Consider the following 18,370-nt stretch of genomic DNA (forward strand, 5'->3'; position numbering starts at 1 on the left):
CTATATGCAAAATACAAATTGGTGGGCTTCCCAAAGCCCTGCCAGCTGAAGATCTCTTCCTCTAGGAAGGAAGGGGAGTTTTGTTCAGAGATGTTTGGAGGTTGCATAGAAGAAAAACTGTACACTGGCACTGGTATGGTAATCTTTGTTGCTTGTTTTGAATTTAAAAATAAAAGAAATAAAGTGGAAATAAAGCAGTAAATAAGAAAATGGGTAAATACACGGGGGTGGGGCAGGGGGCGGGGCATGTTGGGGGTGGGGCAGGGGGGGGGGCCCAGTGTACTTGTGTGCCTAGGGGCCCTCAGCAAATTAATCCTGCCCTGCTTATCACGCCCAATGTTTACCCTTTAAAGATGGGAATGCTGTGTATGATTATTTTGCTTATTGTATTCTGACATGAGGAAGAAAGTATTAGATCCTGAGAGCTAATAAAGAATGCATTTAATTCAATAGAAATGTATCACCTTATTTTATTTTTGTTAGTGAGGTCCAATTAAAAATAGGAGCTTCCTATCTATAAAATATAGTAACGAAAGAGTACACTAAGAGAACCGAGGGCCGATTTAATGTAAACTCTCCTTAATGAATGTGATTTTTATCAGACAGCACATGCAAAGTACGGTCCTATTACAGATAGAGAAGAGGGTTAGGCAAAAGTGGAGGAGGCATGGTTGGCGTTGCGTGCCATCGTGCATACGCCTGCGTGCTGACGTCGAGGAGGAGGAGAGGGCGGAGCAGCCCCAAGGCTCAGTAGCAGCCGCAGCTCCAGCGCCGCGGCGGCCGCCACTACCGCCACCTCCTCCTCCTTTGGCAACGGCGGTGGGCGACATGGCGACGTCGAACAATCCGCGGAAATTCAGCGAGAAGATCGCCCTGCACAACCAGAAGCAGGCGGAGGAGACGGCGGCTTTCGAGGAGGTGATGAAGGATCTGAGCATCACCCGGGCGGCACGGGTAAGGCCCGAGAGGGGCAGGGCTGTGCTGGTGTTGGCGGCGACAGGAGGGTTGCTCGCTCGCGGCTCGCCCACCCACTCTCCTTCCCCGCCTCGCATAGACAATAAACAAGCGTAGCCCCGGGGAGCGGGCAGGGCCTCCGCGGTGGGTGAGGGCGGCGAGTCCCTCCCCGCTCCTTCCCCCTCCCCTTCGTCTTGTCACACGTACATACACACACTGCTCGAGCTCAACGAAGGGAGGGAGAGAGCGCGCGCCAGCGGCTCCCTGCAGCCCAACGTAAACAATAGCACGCATGAATCATTCACTCACTCACTCGCTAGCTGTGCGGCTCGTGGCATCACCACTATGGTGATTATATGGGCGGAGGATAGTGAAAGAAGACAAGCAGCTTCCCTCAGTAGTTTGTTTGCACGTTCAGATTTTTCTAAGCAATACTTTCTCTCTGGACTCGCCATATGTATTGACTACACTTGCCCATGAAATATTTATTTTATTGTGTTCCTTTCATTCTTTACGCATGTTATATATTTGTATGTCCATGTATAAATAATGGAAGCCCTAACTGTACGCGAGCTGTATATATATAAATGTGCAAATGCTGTCAAAATATCTGTATACATAGGTGTATGTACTGTATATACATACCCTCGCGCTCTCTCCCTCTTCCCTTGTTCCTTCCAATTTTTTATTATTCTGGCATATATTTATGGTTTCGTTCACTACGTGGGTTGATTTAGGAGGCCATTCAGTGTATTGATGTATTCCTGTTAATTTCAGAGATGACTGAATATTTATTAGGTTTATATTTATTTTTGAATTGCTAATATGTGAGATAGGCTGTCAGTATATGACAAAAGGCTTTTAGGCATTTGCCTTCTGTCATCTCCTATTTTTTTTTTCTTGTTGAAATACCCTACACAGCAAACCTTTTTATTCCAAGTGCAAGGATTGAAAAGTTAAAATCTTGGTGAATGGAAACTACATTGTTAGATGTTTAGGGATATGGTTTGCTTTACAAATACAGTATGTTGCTTGTAATGGGTTGGATTTGGTTTCAAATGGAGAATGTTTTATTGTATTAAAAATTTCAGTGAGCTAAAGTATAACTTTATTCACAACTGTATAGAGCAGGGGTGCCCAGACTTTTTTGTCTTGCGAGCTACTTTTAAAATGACCAAATCAAAATGATCTACCAACAATAAAATTTTAAAAAGCACACTGTACGCAGAGAAAATATAAATTATAATTTATATTGGGTTTTTTTTCAAAGAGATCAAGGCAGATGACTTTAAAATATGCAATGTCACCTCAGTAACAACAATACAAAAATAGACACATATACCTCCTCCCCTTTACTAAACTGCGATAGCGGTTTATAGCACAGGAAGCTGCGCTGAATGCCTCGCGCTGCTCCTGACGCTCAGGCTCCCTGCGCTAAAAACCACTATTGCGGTTTAGTAAGAGGGGGCCATAGTGCAAAATTATAGACAGCAGATATAAATTCTCAAAACTGACACATTTTGATCACTAAATTGAAATAAAATCATTTTTCCTACCTAAATCTATAAAAATATTAGGAGTTACATTAGATATCTATCCATAGTTGAACATACAAACTTAGTGCTGAAGAAGTACTTTCTTTGCACTCTGGAAACTAAAGACTATCAAAAAATATTTTGATCCTTTAGATCAGTGGTTCCCAACCCTATCCTGGAGGACCACCAGGCCAATCGGGTTTTCAGGCTAGCCCTAGTGAATATGCATGAGAGAGATTTGCATATAATGGAAGTGATAGGCATGCAAATCTGCTCCATGCATATTCATAAGGGCTAGTCTGAAATCCCGATTGTCCTGGTGGTCCTCCAGGACAGGGTTGGAAACCACTACTTTAGATTATTGGTGCAGGCATTGGTTCTATCTATATTGGATTACTGCAATATAGTTTATTTTGGTGTAGCTAAAAAAAATAGAAAATTTGCAATAGTACAGAACACGGCTGTCCGTCTAATTTTCGGATTGAAGAAAAGAGATTATGTTAGTCCCTACTATAGATTGTTGCACTGGTTACCAGTGGAGGCACGAGTAATATTTAAATTCTCTTGTATTTGTTTTAAGTTGATTTGGGGACTGGCCCCTACCTATCTTTTGTCTCATTTTGTGCTATACAACCCCACCAGGAAAACCAGAAATTGTAATTTATTTGCCTACCCAAAGATTACTGGTTGTAGATATAGGTCATTTTTGGATAGGACTTTTATGTTTCAAGCAAGTAAACAGCAGTCCTGGTTAGGTAATTACATTATTGGAGCCAGGTTGACCTATGGCGCTTTTCGGAAAGAAATTAAGACTGTGCTATTTGATAGATTCATTATCCCAGGACAAGCAGGCAGCATATTCTCCACATATGGGTGACGTCATCTACAGAGCCCCGATCGGACATTTTCGCAAGCAAACTTGCTTGAAGATCGTCAAGCTTGTGAGAGTACTGCGCATGCACGGGTGCCTTCCCGCTTGAGCTAGGGGGCGCGTCTCCTCCTTGTGGCCTCAGTTCTTTGTTTTCCGCGGAGCCAGAAGCTCAGTTCCTCTGCTCTGCGAGATCGGAGTGCCTCTTGCACCGCGGCTTACTTTGTTTTTCTTATGTTCGGGTGAGTCGCTGTACGGTGCGTTTAAAAAAAAAATTATAATCTTAAAACGTTTTTTCTTCCGACTTCTGTCGTTGACCCGGGGCTCCGGGTCCGACTTGGCTGGTGAGCCTCGCGCGGCTGCGGCGTCGCTTGGGCCTGTGTCCCGGACGGTCTCTGGTTTCAGAAAGTGCACTCAGTGTGGTCGGATGATCTTTATCACTGACCCCCACCATTGGTGCGTTGAGTGCCTCAGGGCCAACCATCGTTTGGACTCCTGCCCGCGTTGTGCTACTCTTTAACCGCTTCTGAGGAGAAGGACCAGGATCCTCAAACTGTTTGGCATGGATCCGGCGGCGGGACCGATCTCGGCCCCAATGGGGGCCTCGGCTTCAAAGGCCTCTACTTCGTCGAAGTCGCCCTCGTCTGTCAAGTCTTTGTCTGCCTTGACGAAACCTGTGGCTCTGGGTAAGTCTCCTCTTCCTCCCTCAAGTTCCTTGGTGAAGAAGCCTACCCCGAGGTCTCAGGGGGGGTGCGATGGCCCATGCCACGTCCAGGCCTCCAAATCATGCCTCCACTCAACGGGAATACTCTTCATCGAGGACGCCCTCGTTGGAGCGCACTGCTGCACCTCGACCTGATCTGATGGTCTTAGTGCCGATGTTAGAGGACATGCTGAAGGCCATCCTGCAGACGCAGATCTCGGTTCTGAGCCAGCTTGCCCCTGCTTCAACCTCCATCCCGGCTGGCCAGCCTGAGCGCCTGCTCGACGCCCCTTGCGGGCGGTCTCAATGGCTTTTCTCTAGTGGGTCATCCCCTGCTACTTCGAGGCCCGGGTTCCCGCCCTGAGTGCCTCGATCGAAGCATACCTCAAAGTCTGCTCCTTCTTCAAGGCTTCCGCCCTCAAAAAGGTCAAGAGACTCGCCTCCTCGGGGCAGATCTCCTGCCCCGCGTTCCTCAAGGCACTTCAGGGAGCCGGTGCGGTCTCGACACACTTCTTGCTCCTGTCGTCGGTCCTCCCCGTCAGTCTCCCCAGGTCGAGGTGGCTCAGGGTCGAGGACCCCTCCCTCGAGGCCCTCAGGGAAGTTGGTTTCCCCTCCAGTTTCTCATACCCCTGGCTCTTCCCCCAGTGGTGGACGCCATGGGGGCTTCTCTGCCTCTCCGGGCCCTCGGAGCCGAACATCTTCTCTGTCCTTCTCCCGGGACTCGGACATGCCTGCTCTTTATTCCAGGGAAGCGTCCCCGTCCTTTTCAGCGGCTCGACATTCCGGATCCTTCTCGCCTCATGAGACCCCTTCTTCGTTTTGGACCTCGGCTTTTGCTAAATTTGTCTCGGACACGGGTAGGGCTCTTCAGCTGGATCTCCAGTCTGAATCCCGGTACACCAAGGAATACCTGGATGAGTTGGAGCTGCCTTATCCCCCCTAAGGAGTCCTTGTGGCTTCCTCTGAATCAGGTTCTCCAACAGACCTTCCTCCGTAATCTGGAAGCGCCTTATGCCATCCCGGCCATCCCTTCCAAGATGGAGTCTCGATATCGTACGGTACCATGTTAGGATTTTGAGAAGTCGCAGCTCTCCCACCAGTCCCTGGTGGTCGAGTCCTCGCTCAAGAAGTCCAACCCCTCCAAGGTCTATGCTGCCGTCCCCCCGGGCAGAGAGGGCCGGTCGATGGACAAGTTCGGTCGCCGCCTTTATCAAAACTCAATGATGGCGAACCGTATCCTTAACTACAATTTTACGTTCACTTACTTCAAGCACTGCCTGAAGGTTCTGCAGTCTTTTCTTCCTGAAGTCCCCTCACGTTGTCAGCAGGTGTTCAGTCGACTTTTGGAGACTTTGTCCATTATACGTGTCTACATGCTGCAGGCTGCGTACGACGCCTTCGAGCTGTCGTCCCGGGTCACGGCCTTTGCGGTGGCAATGCATCTCTTGGCTTGGCTGCATCTGGTGGACATTTGCAGGATCGCTTGGCGAATCTCCCCTGTGTGGGGAATGAGCTCTTCGATGACTCGGTCGAAGTGGCCACGAAACGTCTCTCGGAGCACGAGAGATCCTTCACCTCTCTGATGCGCCCTAAGGTGAAAGCCCCTCCTGCTTGGCAGTATAAGCTTCCTCCTTGGTGCTATCCGCAGAAGTCCACTCCTCCACTATTTCGTCCGCCACCTTGATGCCCTCAGCAGCAGCGTCCTGCCAAGTCTCAGCCTCCTGTGGCGGTGAAACCGACGTCGTCTTTTTGACAATTACGGGCTAGACACTCTGGTGTCCTGCGCTCAAGACCCTTCCACCCCTTCCCATCGGGGGTTGGCTTCATCTTTTTTGCAGTCAGTGGGAGGTGCTGACGGCCGATGCTTGGGTCCTCTCCATAATTCGAGAGGGGTACTCTCTTCACTTTCAGCATGCACCTCATAGAAACATAGAAATAGACGGCAGATAAGGGCCACGGCCCATCTAGTCTGCCCACCCTAATGACCCTCCCCTACCTTACTCTGTGAATAGATCCCACGTGTCGATCCCATTTGGCCTTAAAATCAGGCACGCTGCTGGCCTCAATCACCTGAAGTGGTAGACCATTCCAGCAATCAACCATTCTTTCAGTGAAAAAGAATTTCCTGGTGTCACCGTGCAGTTTCCCACCCCTGATTTTCCACGGATGCCCCCTTGTTGCCGTGGGACCCTTGAAAAAGAAGATATCCTCTTTCACCTCAATGTGGCCCGTGAGATACTTGAACGTCTCGATCATGTCTCCCCTCTCTCTGCGTTCCTTGAGTGAGTATAGTTGTAATTTATCTAGCTGTTCCTCGTACGGGAGATCCTTGAGTCCCAAGATCATCCGGGTGGCCATTCTCTGGGCCAACTCCAGTCTCAGCACATCCTTGCGGTAATGCGGCCTCCAGAATTGCACACAGTATTCCAGGTGGGGTCTCACCATGGATCTATACAATGGCATAATGACATCAGGCTTACGGCTGACGAAACTCCTGCGTATGCAACCTATGATTTGTCTTGCCTTGGATGAAACTTGCTCCACTTGATTGGCAGTCTTCATGTCCTCACTGACGATCACCCCTAAGTCTCGTTCTGCTACAGTTCTTGTTAGGATCTCGCCATTAAGGGTGTAAGCCTTGCATGGATTTTGGCTGCCCAGGTGCATGACTGCATTTTTTGGCATTGAAGCTGAGTTGCCAGGTCCTAGACCAGCACTCCAGTAGGAGTAGGTTGTGCATCATGTTGTCAGGCATTGAATTTTTGTCTGTTGTGCTTTTGCCTACTACATTGCTTAGTTTGGCGTCATCGGCGAATAATGTTATTTTACTTTGGAGCCCTTCTGCCAAGTCTCTTATAAAGATGTTGAATAGGATCGGGCCCAAGACCGAGCGCTGCGGCACTCCACTGATCACCTCCGTCATTTCGGAGGGGGTGCCGTTCACTACTACCCTCTGAAGCCTGCCTCCAAGCCAGTTCCCAACCCATTTCGTCAATGTGTCGCCCAATCCTATAGAACTCATCTTGCTCAGCAACCTGCGGTGTGGAACGCTATCGAATGCTTTGCTGAAGTCCAGGTATACGATGTCCAGGGACTCCCCAACATCCAGCTTCCCCGTCACTCAAAGAAGCTGATCAGGTTGGATTGGCAGGATCTCCCCTTAGTAAATCCATGTTGACGGGGATCCCGTAGATTCTCCTCATTCAGGATCGTTTCCAATTGGCGTTTGATTAGAGTTTCCATTAGTTTGCTCATTATTGATGTGAGACTCACTGGTCTGTAGTTTGCTGCCTCCATCCTTGAGCCTTTCTTGTGGAGTGGAATGAAGTTAGCCATCCTCCAGTCCAACGGGACGCTACCTGTACTAAGGGAGAGATTGAATAGCGCAGATAGCGGTTCCGCCAAGCATCACTCAACTCCTTGAGCACCCTGGGGTGTAGGTTGTCAGGCCGCATTGCCTTGTTAACCTTGAGCTTTGACAGCTCGCAATAGACACCACTGGGCATAAATTCGAAATTATTAAACGGGTCAACTGAGTCAACCCTTGTCTGTAGCTGAGGGCTATGTCCCGGCGCTTCGCGGGTGAAGACTGAGCAGTAGTATTCATTTAACAGTTGGGCTTTTTCCGAGTCCATTTCTACATAGTCTCCGTCTGGTTTTCTAAGGCGTACTATCCCGCCTGAGTTCTTATTTCTGTCACTGATATACCTGAAGAAGGATTTATCTCCCTTCTGGATGTTCTTCGTTAGAGACTCCTCCATGCGGAATTTGGCCTCCCTAACTGCTGTTTTGACGGCTTTTGACTTGGCCAGATAGTCTACTCTAGAGTCCTGTTTCCCTGATTGTTTGTAAGAGATGAATGCTTTTTTCTTCTCCTTGATGAGGTCCGAGATCTCCGCAGAGAACCACTTTGGCTTATTGTTCCTTCGCTGTTTACTTACTGATTTAACATAGCGGTTTGTTGCTTCCTGTATGGTGGCTTTCAAAGTCGACCACATTTCTTCCACGTTATCGGTTTCTGCTTGGCTTTGCAGCGCCTGGTGAACGAAGTCTCCCATGTCTTTGAAGTTTGTGTCCTTGAATTTGAGGACCTTGGTCAGTGTAGATTTAGTGAAACCTTTCTTGAGATTGAACCATACCATGTTGTGGTCACTGGAGGCCAATGTGTCGCCCACCGAGACCTCTGTGACACTTTCTCCATTGGTAAGTATCAGGTCCAGTATTGCCTGATCCCTTGTTGGTTCCAACACCAGTTGCCTGAGTCTTGCTCCCTTCATAGAGTTTAATAGCCTTCTGCTGCTGCCGGAAGCAGAGGAAAGTGTGTCCCAATCCACATCAGGCATGTTGAAGTCACCTCAGGCCCAGTCGTTCCGGGAGTTTCCTTCTGACGCAGCGCATCTTCCCATCCTGCTTCAGGAGGCCCAGGCTCTTGTCCGCCTTCGGGCGGTCGAGGAGTTCCGGAGCATCAGCGGGACTCGGGGTTTTACTCCCGGTTTTTTCTAGTCCCCAAGAAAACCGGAGATTTGCGTCCCATTCTCGACCTTTGGGCTCTCAACAAATGCCTGGACAAGGAGCCGTTTTGCATGCTCACTCTTCCGACATTGTATCACCTCATGGATGAGGGGGATTGGCTTTGCTCCCTGGATCTGAAAAAAGCCTATACGCACATCCTGATTCATCCGGCCTCTCGCCAATTCTTGAGATTTCGGGTGGGGAATCTCCATCTTCAGTACCATGTTCTCCCCTTCGGCCTTGCGTCTTCCCCGAGGATGTTCATGAAGTGTCTGGTGGTGGTTGCTGTGGCCCTGCGGACGCAGGGGCTCCAGGGGTTTTCCCTTACCTGGACGACTGGCTGATCAAGGCGTCGTTTCGTTCGGAGGTTATTTAGTGACCCAACGGACTATTCTATTTTTGCAACATCTGGGCTTCGAGATAAACTTTCCGAAGTCTCAGTTGTGTCCGTCCCAATTTCTCCAGTTCATCGGAGTGGTGTTGAATACGCTGCGTCTATGTTCATTCCTGCCTCGTCCGGATTCCATCATCTGCATTTGTCGACAGGTCTCCCTCCTTTTGACCATCTTGGCCAAGGGCATGATGATACTGCTGGGGCACATGGCCTCCACCGTGCATGTGACGCCTTTTGCCAGACTTCACCTTCGCATTCCGCAGTGGACCCTGGCCTTACAGTGGCATCAGGATCGCGATCTGGTCTCCGCCAGGATCACGGTGACTCCTTCCTTGAAGCGATCTCTCCGCTGGTGGATGCACTGTTCCAATCTTTCCAGAGGTTTTCTATTTCATGCTCCTCCGGCGCAGAAGGTCTTGACGACCGACTCGTCCACCTACGCGTGGGGAGCTCACTTCGACGGCCTACGGACGCAGGGGCCTTGGTCCAGCGGGGAGCGGCGCTGTCACATCAATCTGTTGGAGCTTCGAGCCATTTTCTATGCTCTCAAAGCCTGCTTCGCGGCCACGTGGTTCTTGTCCGGACGGAAAACCAGGTGGCCATGTATTATGTCAACAAACAGGGGAGTACAGGGTCCCTGTCTCTTTGCCAGGAAGCTCTCAAGATTTGGGAATGGGCGATCTGCCACAACATCTTTCTTGGAGCGGTCTACATTCAGGGCGAGCAGAACTGCTTGGCCGACAGGCTCAGTCGCCTGCTGCAACCTCACGAATGGTCTCTCAGTTCGCGGATTCTGCGTCAGGTGTTCGATCGGTGGGGATCCCACAGGTGGATCTGTTTGCTTCCCCCCTAAACCACAAGCTGCCTCGATACTGCTCCAGGATCTATTCCCCACACCGTCTCGAGGCGGATGCGTTCCTCTTAGACTGGGCAGGCCTGTTCTCTATGCGTTCCCGCCATTTCCTCTGATTCTGAAGACTCTAGTCACGCTCAAGTCTGTGCACGCCACCATGATTCTCATAGCTCCTCGGTGGCTCAGGCAGCCCTGATTCTCCCTGCTTCTTCAACTCAGTGCCAGGGAGCCTTTCCTTCTTCCGGTTTTTCTGTCTCTGCTTTCTCAGAGAAAGGTGTTCTCTTCTGCATCCCAACCTGCAGTCCCTGCATTTGACGGCTTGTTTCTCAGCACCTGACCGCCTCTGTCCAGTTCTCTCAATCTGTTCAGGATGTTCTTGAGGCGTCTAGGAAGCGGTCCACTCGACAGTGTTATTTTCAGAAGTGGACCAGGTTTTCCTCTATGTATTCGTCGCTGAGCCGTAAGCCACGGTCTGCCTCCTTGCCTTCTGTGCTTGATTATCTGTTGCACTTGTCCTGGTCTGGTCTCAAATCCATTTCTATTCGAGTCTACCTGAGTGCCATTGCGGCTTTTCATCGGCTGCTTGAGGGGAAAGCGCTTTCGGTTCATCCGGTGGTTTCCCGGTTTATGAAAGGCCTTTTCAACGTTCATCCTCTTCTCAAACTTCCTCCCATGGTTTGGGATCTCAATGTTGTCCTTGCTCAGTTGATGAAGCCTCCTTTTGAACCTATCGATCGGGCTCTTCTGAAGTATCTCACTTGGAAAGTGGTCTTTCTTATTGTGCTCATGTCTGCCCGCAGGGTCAGTGAGCTGCAGGCTTTGGTTATGGATCCGCCTTTCACCGTCTTTCATCATTATAAGGTGGTTCTCCGCACCCATCCTAAGTTCTTGCCTAAGGTGGTTTCGGATTTTCATCTCAACCAGTCCATTATTCTTCCTGTGTTTTTTCCTAAGCCCCATTCTCAACCTGGAGAGGTGGCTCTTCACACTCTTGACTGTAAGAGGACATTGGCTTTCTATCTGCAACGCACTCAGACTCATCGGACAGCTCCTCAACTCTTCATTTCTTTTGATGTGAATTGGTTGGGGCGTCCCATATCCAAGTGCACCTTGTCCAACTGGCTGGCTGCTTGTATTTCTTTCTGCTACGCTCAAGCTGGTCTACCGCTCCAGGGTAGGGTCACGGGGCATAAAGTCAGAGCGATGGCGGCGTCTGTTGCTTTCCTCAGGTCCACGCCTATTGAGGAGATTTGCAAGGCTGCCACATGGTCCTCGGTTCATACCTTCACCTCGCACTACTGTCTGGATACTTTCTCCAGGTGAGACGGCCAGTTTGGCCAGTCCGTGTTGCGTAATCTGTTCTCCTAACTTGCCAACTTTCCCTCCTCTCTTTTTGTTTAGCTTGGAGGTCACCCACATGTGGAGAATATGCTACCTGCTTGTCTTGGGATAAAGCACAGTTACTTACTGTAACAACTTTATCCAGGGACAGTAGGCAGATATTCTCACAACCCGCCCATCTCCCCGGGGTTGGCTTTTTTGCTTGCTATCTGAACTGAGGCCACGAAGAGGAGGCGCGCCCCCTAGCTCGTGCGGACAGGCACTCGCGTACTCTCACAAGCTTGAAGATCTTCAAGCAAGTTTGCTTGCGAGAGTGTCCGATCGGGGTTCCGTAGATGACGTCACCCACATGTGTAGAATATCTGCCTGCAGTTCTTGGATAACACCTGTTACGGTAAGTAACTGCTTTTCCTAAATAGAAGCTACATTAATTGCAATAATTCTATAATAATTGCAATAATTCTACTCTGATTATCCTTAAGAAACATATTGTTCTTTTGCTATTTGTATTTTGTGCTTCGCTGATTGTCCAATTCTCTTCGATGTAAATCACTGAGAAAAATTCTATAATAATTGCAATAATTCTACTCTGATTATCCTTAAGAAACATATTGTTCTTTTGCTATTTGTATTTTGTACTTCGCTGATTGTCCAGTTCTCTTCGATGTAAATCACTGAGAAATCATTTGATTGTGGCGGTATAGAAGAATAAAGTTATTATTATTATTATTTTGTTGTGTGGTGATTTCATGAGTCTTTGGTTGCACTTCCTTCTGACTGTGCATGCAATCTTTCTTCCTCCTGCATGCTTCCTCTCCTCCAGACCTCATCCCAACCAACATCTCTCTTGGTCCCTCCACGAGTCCAACTTTTTCTTCCTTTCTCCCAGCCTGCCCCCTGCCACCCAACACACTCCATTCCCTCCCCAACATTTTCTTCCTCTCACCCTGCCCCTTCCCCTTTCTTTCTTTCTCTCTCTGCCTCCTTCTTTCTGTCTTTCTTTCTCTCTCTCTCTCCCTGCCCCCTTTCTTTCTTTCTGTCTTTCTTTCTCTCTCTCTCCCTGCCCCCTTTCTTTCTTTCTCTCTCCCTGACCCTGTCTTTCTTTCTTTATCTTTTGTCTCTCTCCAGAGAAAGCAGAACTATTAGTTGGTCAATGGAGGAATAGCAGCCTGTTTAATTCCAGGAAGCATGAAGCTCTGTGTCTTTCTTTCTCTCTCCCTGTTCCCCCAAGCCACTGTCTTTCTTTCTCTCTCCCTGCCTCACCCAGCCACCATCTTTCTTTCTCTCACCCTGCCCCCCAAGCCACCGCTGCCTTCTCCCTGCTTCCCTGACGTGCAAAAGCCAGGCTGGCCCGGAACTTCCTCTCGAACGTCAAGAATTGATGTTGGGGGGTGGGGGGAGGAACACTTGTGTAGTGGCTGCATGGGCCTGGCTTTTGTGTGTCGTGGAAGCAGAGAGAATGTAAAGGCAATATGAGTCTATCATGGAGCCAGGGATGGGCTCCGCGATCGACCTTTTGGGCACCCCTGGTAAAGAGCATATATAGCAAAATGTATTGTTTGTTCAGAATTGGATGATAATAATTGAACATGGCTGTAGCACATTAGTGTTTTTATAAGGCATGTGAGTGAACAAATAGAAAGCTAGGTAGGGCTTACAGATTTTGTGAAACTTAGACAGCTGTGCCAAAAGTTATAATCCACAATATTTCCAAAATAAAAAGGAAGCAATTCAATAGAAGCAAAAATGTAACTTTTTTTTGTTGTTATTCTTGGGTAATAAGTATTCTTGTATAATCCCCATTTATTCCGGGACCAGAGAGTTTTATGCATCCTTAGCCGCCAGGCACTGTAGAAAGCTTCAGATGATTGAAGTCTTAACTCCTCCCTCTGCTAGCATATCCTGGAGCATGCCCCTTAGATCCCAGTCTTGCTTTCTACATGCCAAGCCTGTAGGAGCTTATCTCTTCTGCTCGTGTTTTCTTTTACTAGTTTTCAGTAATTTTTTTTTGGTAATTCCTTCACGGGTTTGCCCTCGTGCTGTGGAGATTCCCTGCGGGGACATCCTTGTGGCAGGAGATTGCAGACCACTGGAGAGCGTCTGCATCTGGGGGGTTCCCTGTTCTGCAGACCAGGGCTCCAGTATCAGGAGCTAGCTCACCCCAGGTTTGTCCCCTAGTGGGTTTATTGGAAGCTGACCAATTCCGTGGAGGCGCGAACAGGATTAGAGCTGAACTGTGTGCCTCTGCCAGGTTGTTGTGCGACGTATCTGAGGATGGCGCAGGTCACCGGCCATGGTGGTCAGACCGGTTGGGCAGTCAGAAGACTTGAATTCCAGCTTCCAGAGGCTTTAGATATCCCTACATTCCAGTGGTCTCAAACCCTTTGCAGGGCCACATTTTGGTTTTGTAAGTACTTGGAGGGCCGCAGAAAAAATAGTTAATGTCTTATTAAAGAAATGACCATTTTTTATGAGGTAAAAACTCTTAATAGTTTATAAATTTTTCTTTAACTGTTAAAAGGTAAGATTTATAAACTATTAAGAGTTTTACCTCATGCAAAATTGCCATTTCTTTAATAAGACATTTAACTATTTTTTCTGGGGCCCTCCAAGTACCCTATTTTATCCCAGGACAAGCAGGCAGCATATGATGACACATGTGGGTGACGTCATCCACGGAGCCCCGACGCGGACAGCTTTTCAAGCAAACTTGATTGAAGATTTCAAGTTTGCTAGTGCTGCACCACACATGTGTGTGCCTTCCTGATCCACTAGAGGGCGCATACCCACCTCATGGTCCTCAGTTCTTAGTTTTCCGCGGAGCCAGAAAGCCCTGTCTCTCTTCTCTCCGTTCTTCTATGTGCCTTTCTAGCACCGCGGCTTCTTTATTTTGTTAGGGAGTCGCTGTGCGTTGTTACTTGATCGTGTAATTCTTTGTTTAAAAAAAAAAAATGTTTAAAACGTCTATTCTCGCATTGCCTCCGGGCTGCTCTCCTTCTGGGGATTCCTCCACTCCCTTCGGGAGCGGTGTCTCCGTGCCTACGCACCGGGAGTATAGCCTCCCTTCTGTCGGTCGGGCATTCCCATCCTCCCATCTGCGTTTGGTCCTGGCCTTTCGTGCCCTGCACTTGTTCTAGTACGGGAGTGGGTCTATCTCAGCCCGCCCCAGTCTCGGGAGTCTGTAGGGGCGGACCTGGATCCTTGTCTCGGCCTCAGAGGAGGCCCTTGTTGGTTTATGCCGGAAGGTGGGCCTTCTGTCCTCGGTCCGCCTTCGGTCTTTTCTGCCTCTGCCTCGGCAGGTGGCCTGTCGGCGCTTGTGTCGGCTGGTGTCTCAGCGGTTTTCGGCCTCGGCCGACCTGTTGCTGATCCTTTTGGGAGCAGGGGTTTTCCATGGTGGATGTCCCGTGGTTCGCCGGGTTTCATCTTCCTGTTCTCCGCTGGACCCGAGCATCTTAGTGATGAAAGGATCGGGATCCCGCTTCCCAGCATATTGAGGTGTCGCCCACCTTGACACGCTTGTTTCGTTGGGGGGCCGCCTCTTCGTTTTCCCGTCTGCCGATGGACTACTTAGCATTGGCGTAGGGGTGCATCTCGACGGCCTTCGGGTCCTTGGTCGGGTGCGGCCTGTCGCAGCCACATCAATCTGCTGGAACTCCAGGCCATTTGCAATACTGTGACCTGGTGCGTCCCGACTTCTCCTGGCGATGTATTCGGTGACCAAGCCAGGGTGTACAGGTTCCCTGTTTCTTTGCGGGGAAGCCTTTTGTCAATGGCAGTGGGTGTTACATCACTGCTTCTTCTTTGGGCGGTGTATTCCGGGGCGTGCTGCATTGTCTGGCGGACACGTTCAGTCGCCCTTTTCGGCCGCATGAATGGTTGCTCCATTCTCAGACTCTGCGGCATATGAATGTTCGGTGGGGAACCCAACAGGTAGTTCTGTTCACTTGAACCCTCACTCTCTGGTTGCCTCGAGATCGCTCGAGGATGTTCTACCGAGTTCGCATCGTGGTGGATGCTTCCTTCTCGATGGAATGGGCGGGTTCTATGCGTTCCCTCCCTGTACTCGGATTGTCGGTCTGCGCCATCAGGATCTTGATGGCTCCTCTGTGGCCCTGGCGGCCATGGTTCCTCCAGCGTATCGGGGAACTCAGCTTCTACCTATGTTCCCGTTCTCTGCTGTCTCAGTATTGCGGTTTCTGTTGCATTCCAATCTGCAGCTTGGTTCCTCGCAACGTGCCTCCCTCCTTCTGTTTCTCTCAGTCGGTGGGGGTGTTCTCGAGGCCTCTCGAAAGATCTCCACTCGGCAATGCTTTTCCCAGAGATGGTCCTGATTTGCTGCGTGGTGTGCTGAGCACCGCATGGATTCGCTCTCTGCCTCCTTGCCTTCAGTGCTGGATTATCTGTTGCACTTGGCTCGGTCTGGTCTCAAATCTACATCTTTTCGAATCCACCTCTGTGCATTTGCTGCCTTTCATCGGCCGCTGAATGGGACGCGGCTCTCCGTCCATCCGACGGTTTCCCGCTTTATGAGGGATCTCTTCATTGTACATCCTCCGCTCAAAGCCCCTCCGGTGGTTTGGGATCTTTGTGTGTTCCTGGCTCAATTGGGATACCTCCATTTGATTCCATTGATGAAGCTCTTTTGAATTACTTCACCTGGCAGGTGGTATTCCTGGTTGCTCTCACGTCTGCTCGCAGAGTCAGTGAGCTGCAAGCTCTGGTTGCGGACCCGTCTTTTCCTGTATTTCATCGGGACACGGTGGTCCTGCGTGCTCCACCCCAGTTCTTGTTCAGGGTGGTTTCGGCCTTTCCTTTCAATCTTTCTATTATTCTTTCCGTCTTTTTTCCGAAGCCCCACTCGCCTCCTGGCGAGGTGGCGCTTCGCACACTTGACTGTAAGAGGGCGTTGGCTTTTTGTCTTCAACGCTCGTCAGTCTCCTTGGACGGTTCCTCTTTTCTTTTTGTCCTTCGCCCTCATTGGTCGGGACGCTCGGTTTTCAAGCGCACCTTGTCCAACTGGTTCGCTGCTTGTTTTTCCTTTTCATATGCTCAGGCTGGTCTCGCACTGTAGGGTCGAGTCACAGGACATAGAGCCCGAGTGATGGCGGCTTCGGTAGCTTTCCTCAGGTCGACGCCTGTCGGGGAGTTTGGCGAGGCTGCCACTTGGTCTTCGGTTCATCCTTTCACCTTCCACTACTGCCTGGATACTCTGTCCAGGAGCGACGGCCGGTTGGCCAGTCGGTTTTGCATAATCTGTTTTCTTGGATTGCCAACTTCCCTCCGTCCCTTTTTGGTTAGCTTGGAGGTCACCCAAATGTGAGAATATGCTGCCTGCTTGTCCTGGGATAAAGCACAGTTACTTACCGTAACAGGTGTTATCCAGGGACAGCAGGCAGATATTCTCACAACCCGCCCGCCTCCCCGAGGTTGGCTTCTTTGCTAGCTATCTGAACTGAGGACCATGAGGTGGGTATGCGCCCTCTAGTGGATCAGGAAGGCACACACATGCGTGGTGCAGCACTAGCAAACTTGAAATCTTCAATCAAGTTTGCTTGAAAAGCTGTCCGCGTCGGGGCTCCGTGGATGACGTCACCCACATGTGAATATCTGCCTGCTGTCCCTGGATAACACCTGTTACGGTAAATAACTGTGCTTTTTCTGCAGCCCTTACAGCTAAAGTTTAACATCTTTCCTTTCTCAAAACTGACGCATTTCAATCACTATATTGAAAATAAAATCATTTTCCCTACCTTAGTTGTCTGACTTTATTTTTATGTGCATTTAACTAAGTTTCCAGGGCCTTTTTGTCCATTGACTGTTTTTCTCTCTGTCTTCACTTTCTGCCTTGCATCCATCTTTGCCATTAACTTAACATTCAATTTTTCCATTTTTCTGTTTTCTTCTCAAAATCTACTTTTCCATGTCTTACCTTCCCTCCCTGTTTCCATGGTCTGACATCTCTCTCCTTCCCCTCTTTCCCCCCAGTCCAACATTTCTCCCTCCTTTCCACCATTTCAACATTTTTTTTCTCTCTTCCTCCTGCATGCTACTCCTCTGGTCCTCCTTCCCTCCCCCAACCAACATCTCTCTCTCCCTTCCTCCATGAGTACAACTTTTCACTCTCTGCCCTCTCCCCCTTCCCCAGTGTAATATTTCTCCTTCCCTCCTTTTTGTCCTCCCCATCCATATCGCCCTCTCCATGAGTCCAACACTTTCTCCTGCATGCTTTCTCTCTCTGTCCTTGCCTCTTCCTTTGAGTGGCATCCCTCCTTCCCACCACCCAACCCAACATGCTCTCTCCCCATGCACCATCTCACCCTCCCCTTCAGTGTGTAGCACCTTTCTTTCCTTCCATTTCTGCCAGGTCCAGCAGCACCTCTTCTCCCTTCCTTTTACTTCCCCCCCCTGTCCAGCAGTACCCCTTCCCTGATCCCCCCCTTCTCCTTTCACCTCGCCCCTGTCCATGTTCTCCTTTCCTTGTACCTCTCCACTGTCCAGCAGTATCCCTTCCCTGCTCCCCCCGTCCAGCAATACCTCTCCTTTCTGTAGCCTAGCGGCAGCTCACTGTGTACTTTTAACTTAGTCATACAGCTGCCGCTAGCATTAGTTTAGCCGCGGTTTCATCAGGCATCCTCGGGGCTTTTACTAGGCCGGCCCGCCTCACATCATCGAAGTGGGCTGGCCTAGCAAAGGCCCTGCAGCTGCCTGATGAAACCGCAGCTAAACTAAAGCTTGGGGCAGCTGTGTGACTAAGTTAAAATCACACTGACCTGCCGCTTCTGGTCCGGGTGTGAGGAGAGAAGAAGAGGAGTCCCGGCAGCATATTGCTGGCAGAAGGCAGAAAGTCAGCTTACGCCGGTGATTGGCGGCAGAAGGCAGTAAGTCAATTGACGCCGGTGCCGGTGATTAGCGGCAGAAGGCACTTCTGAGATCATGTGCAGATCGCGGACTGCAAAATAGTACCTGGAGGGCCGCATGTGGCCTGTGGGCCGCGAGTTTGAGACCGCTGCTACATGCTGTTTTTGCTTTGCTTGCACAACAGAAGAATGAGTAACAGAGTGACAGCCTGTTTCAGCGATTTGGGGGGTTCTTAAAAAGGGGGTTTTGGGTGGTTTCCCTGCATGCCCTACCTCTACCCACCTCTAAAATCCCCAAATTGCTGTTTTTTTAGGGATTTCTGTTCTTCCCGGGCTATTTTACTGTAAAATTG

The 18,370-nt window shown here is 49.7% G+C and overlaps 1 protein-coding gene across 2 annotated transcripts in view; it reads left to right on the plus strand.

Annotated features, from left to right (window-relative positions):
* The first annotated feature begins 718 nt into the window (after window positions 1–718).
* The window catches only part of CRTC1 (CREB regulated transcription coactivator 1), a 387,940-nt gene continuing 370,288 nt past the window's right edge, over window positions 719–18,370 (plus strand). For both annotated transcript variants that reach the window (XM_033955481.1, XM_033955482.1), the window contains exon 1: window positions 719–954. In XM_033955481.1, the coding sequence (XP_033811372.1) occupies window positions 829–954 (126 nt within the window). In that variant the 5' untranslated portion in view covers window positions 719–828. The remainder of the gene's footprint in view (window positions 955–18,370) is intronic.

Source organism: Geotrypetes seraphini, chromosome 8, assembly GCF_902459505.1.
Source record: "Geotrypetes seraphini chromosome 8, aGeoSer1.1, whole genome shotgun sequence".
In the NCBI taxonomy this organism is placed as follows: Eukaryota; Metazoa; Chordata; class Amphibia; order Gymnophiona; family Dermophiidae; genus Geotrypetes; species Geotrypetes seraphini.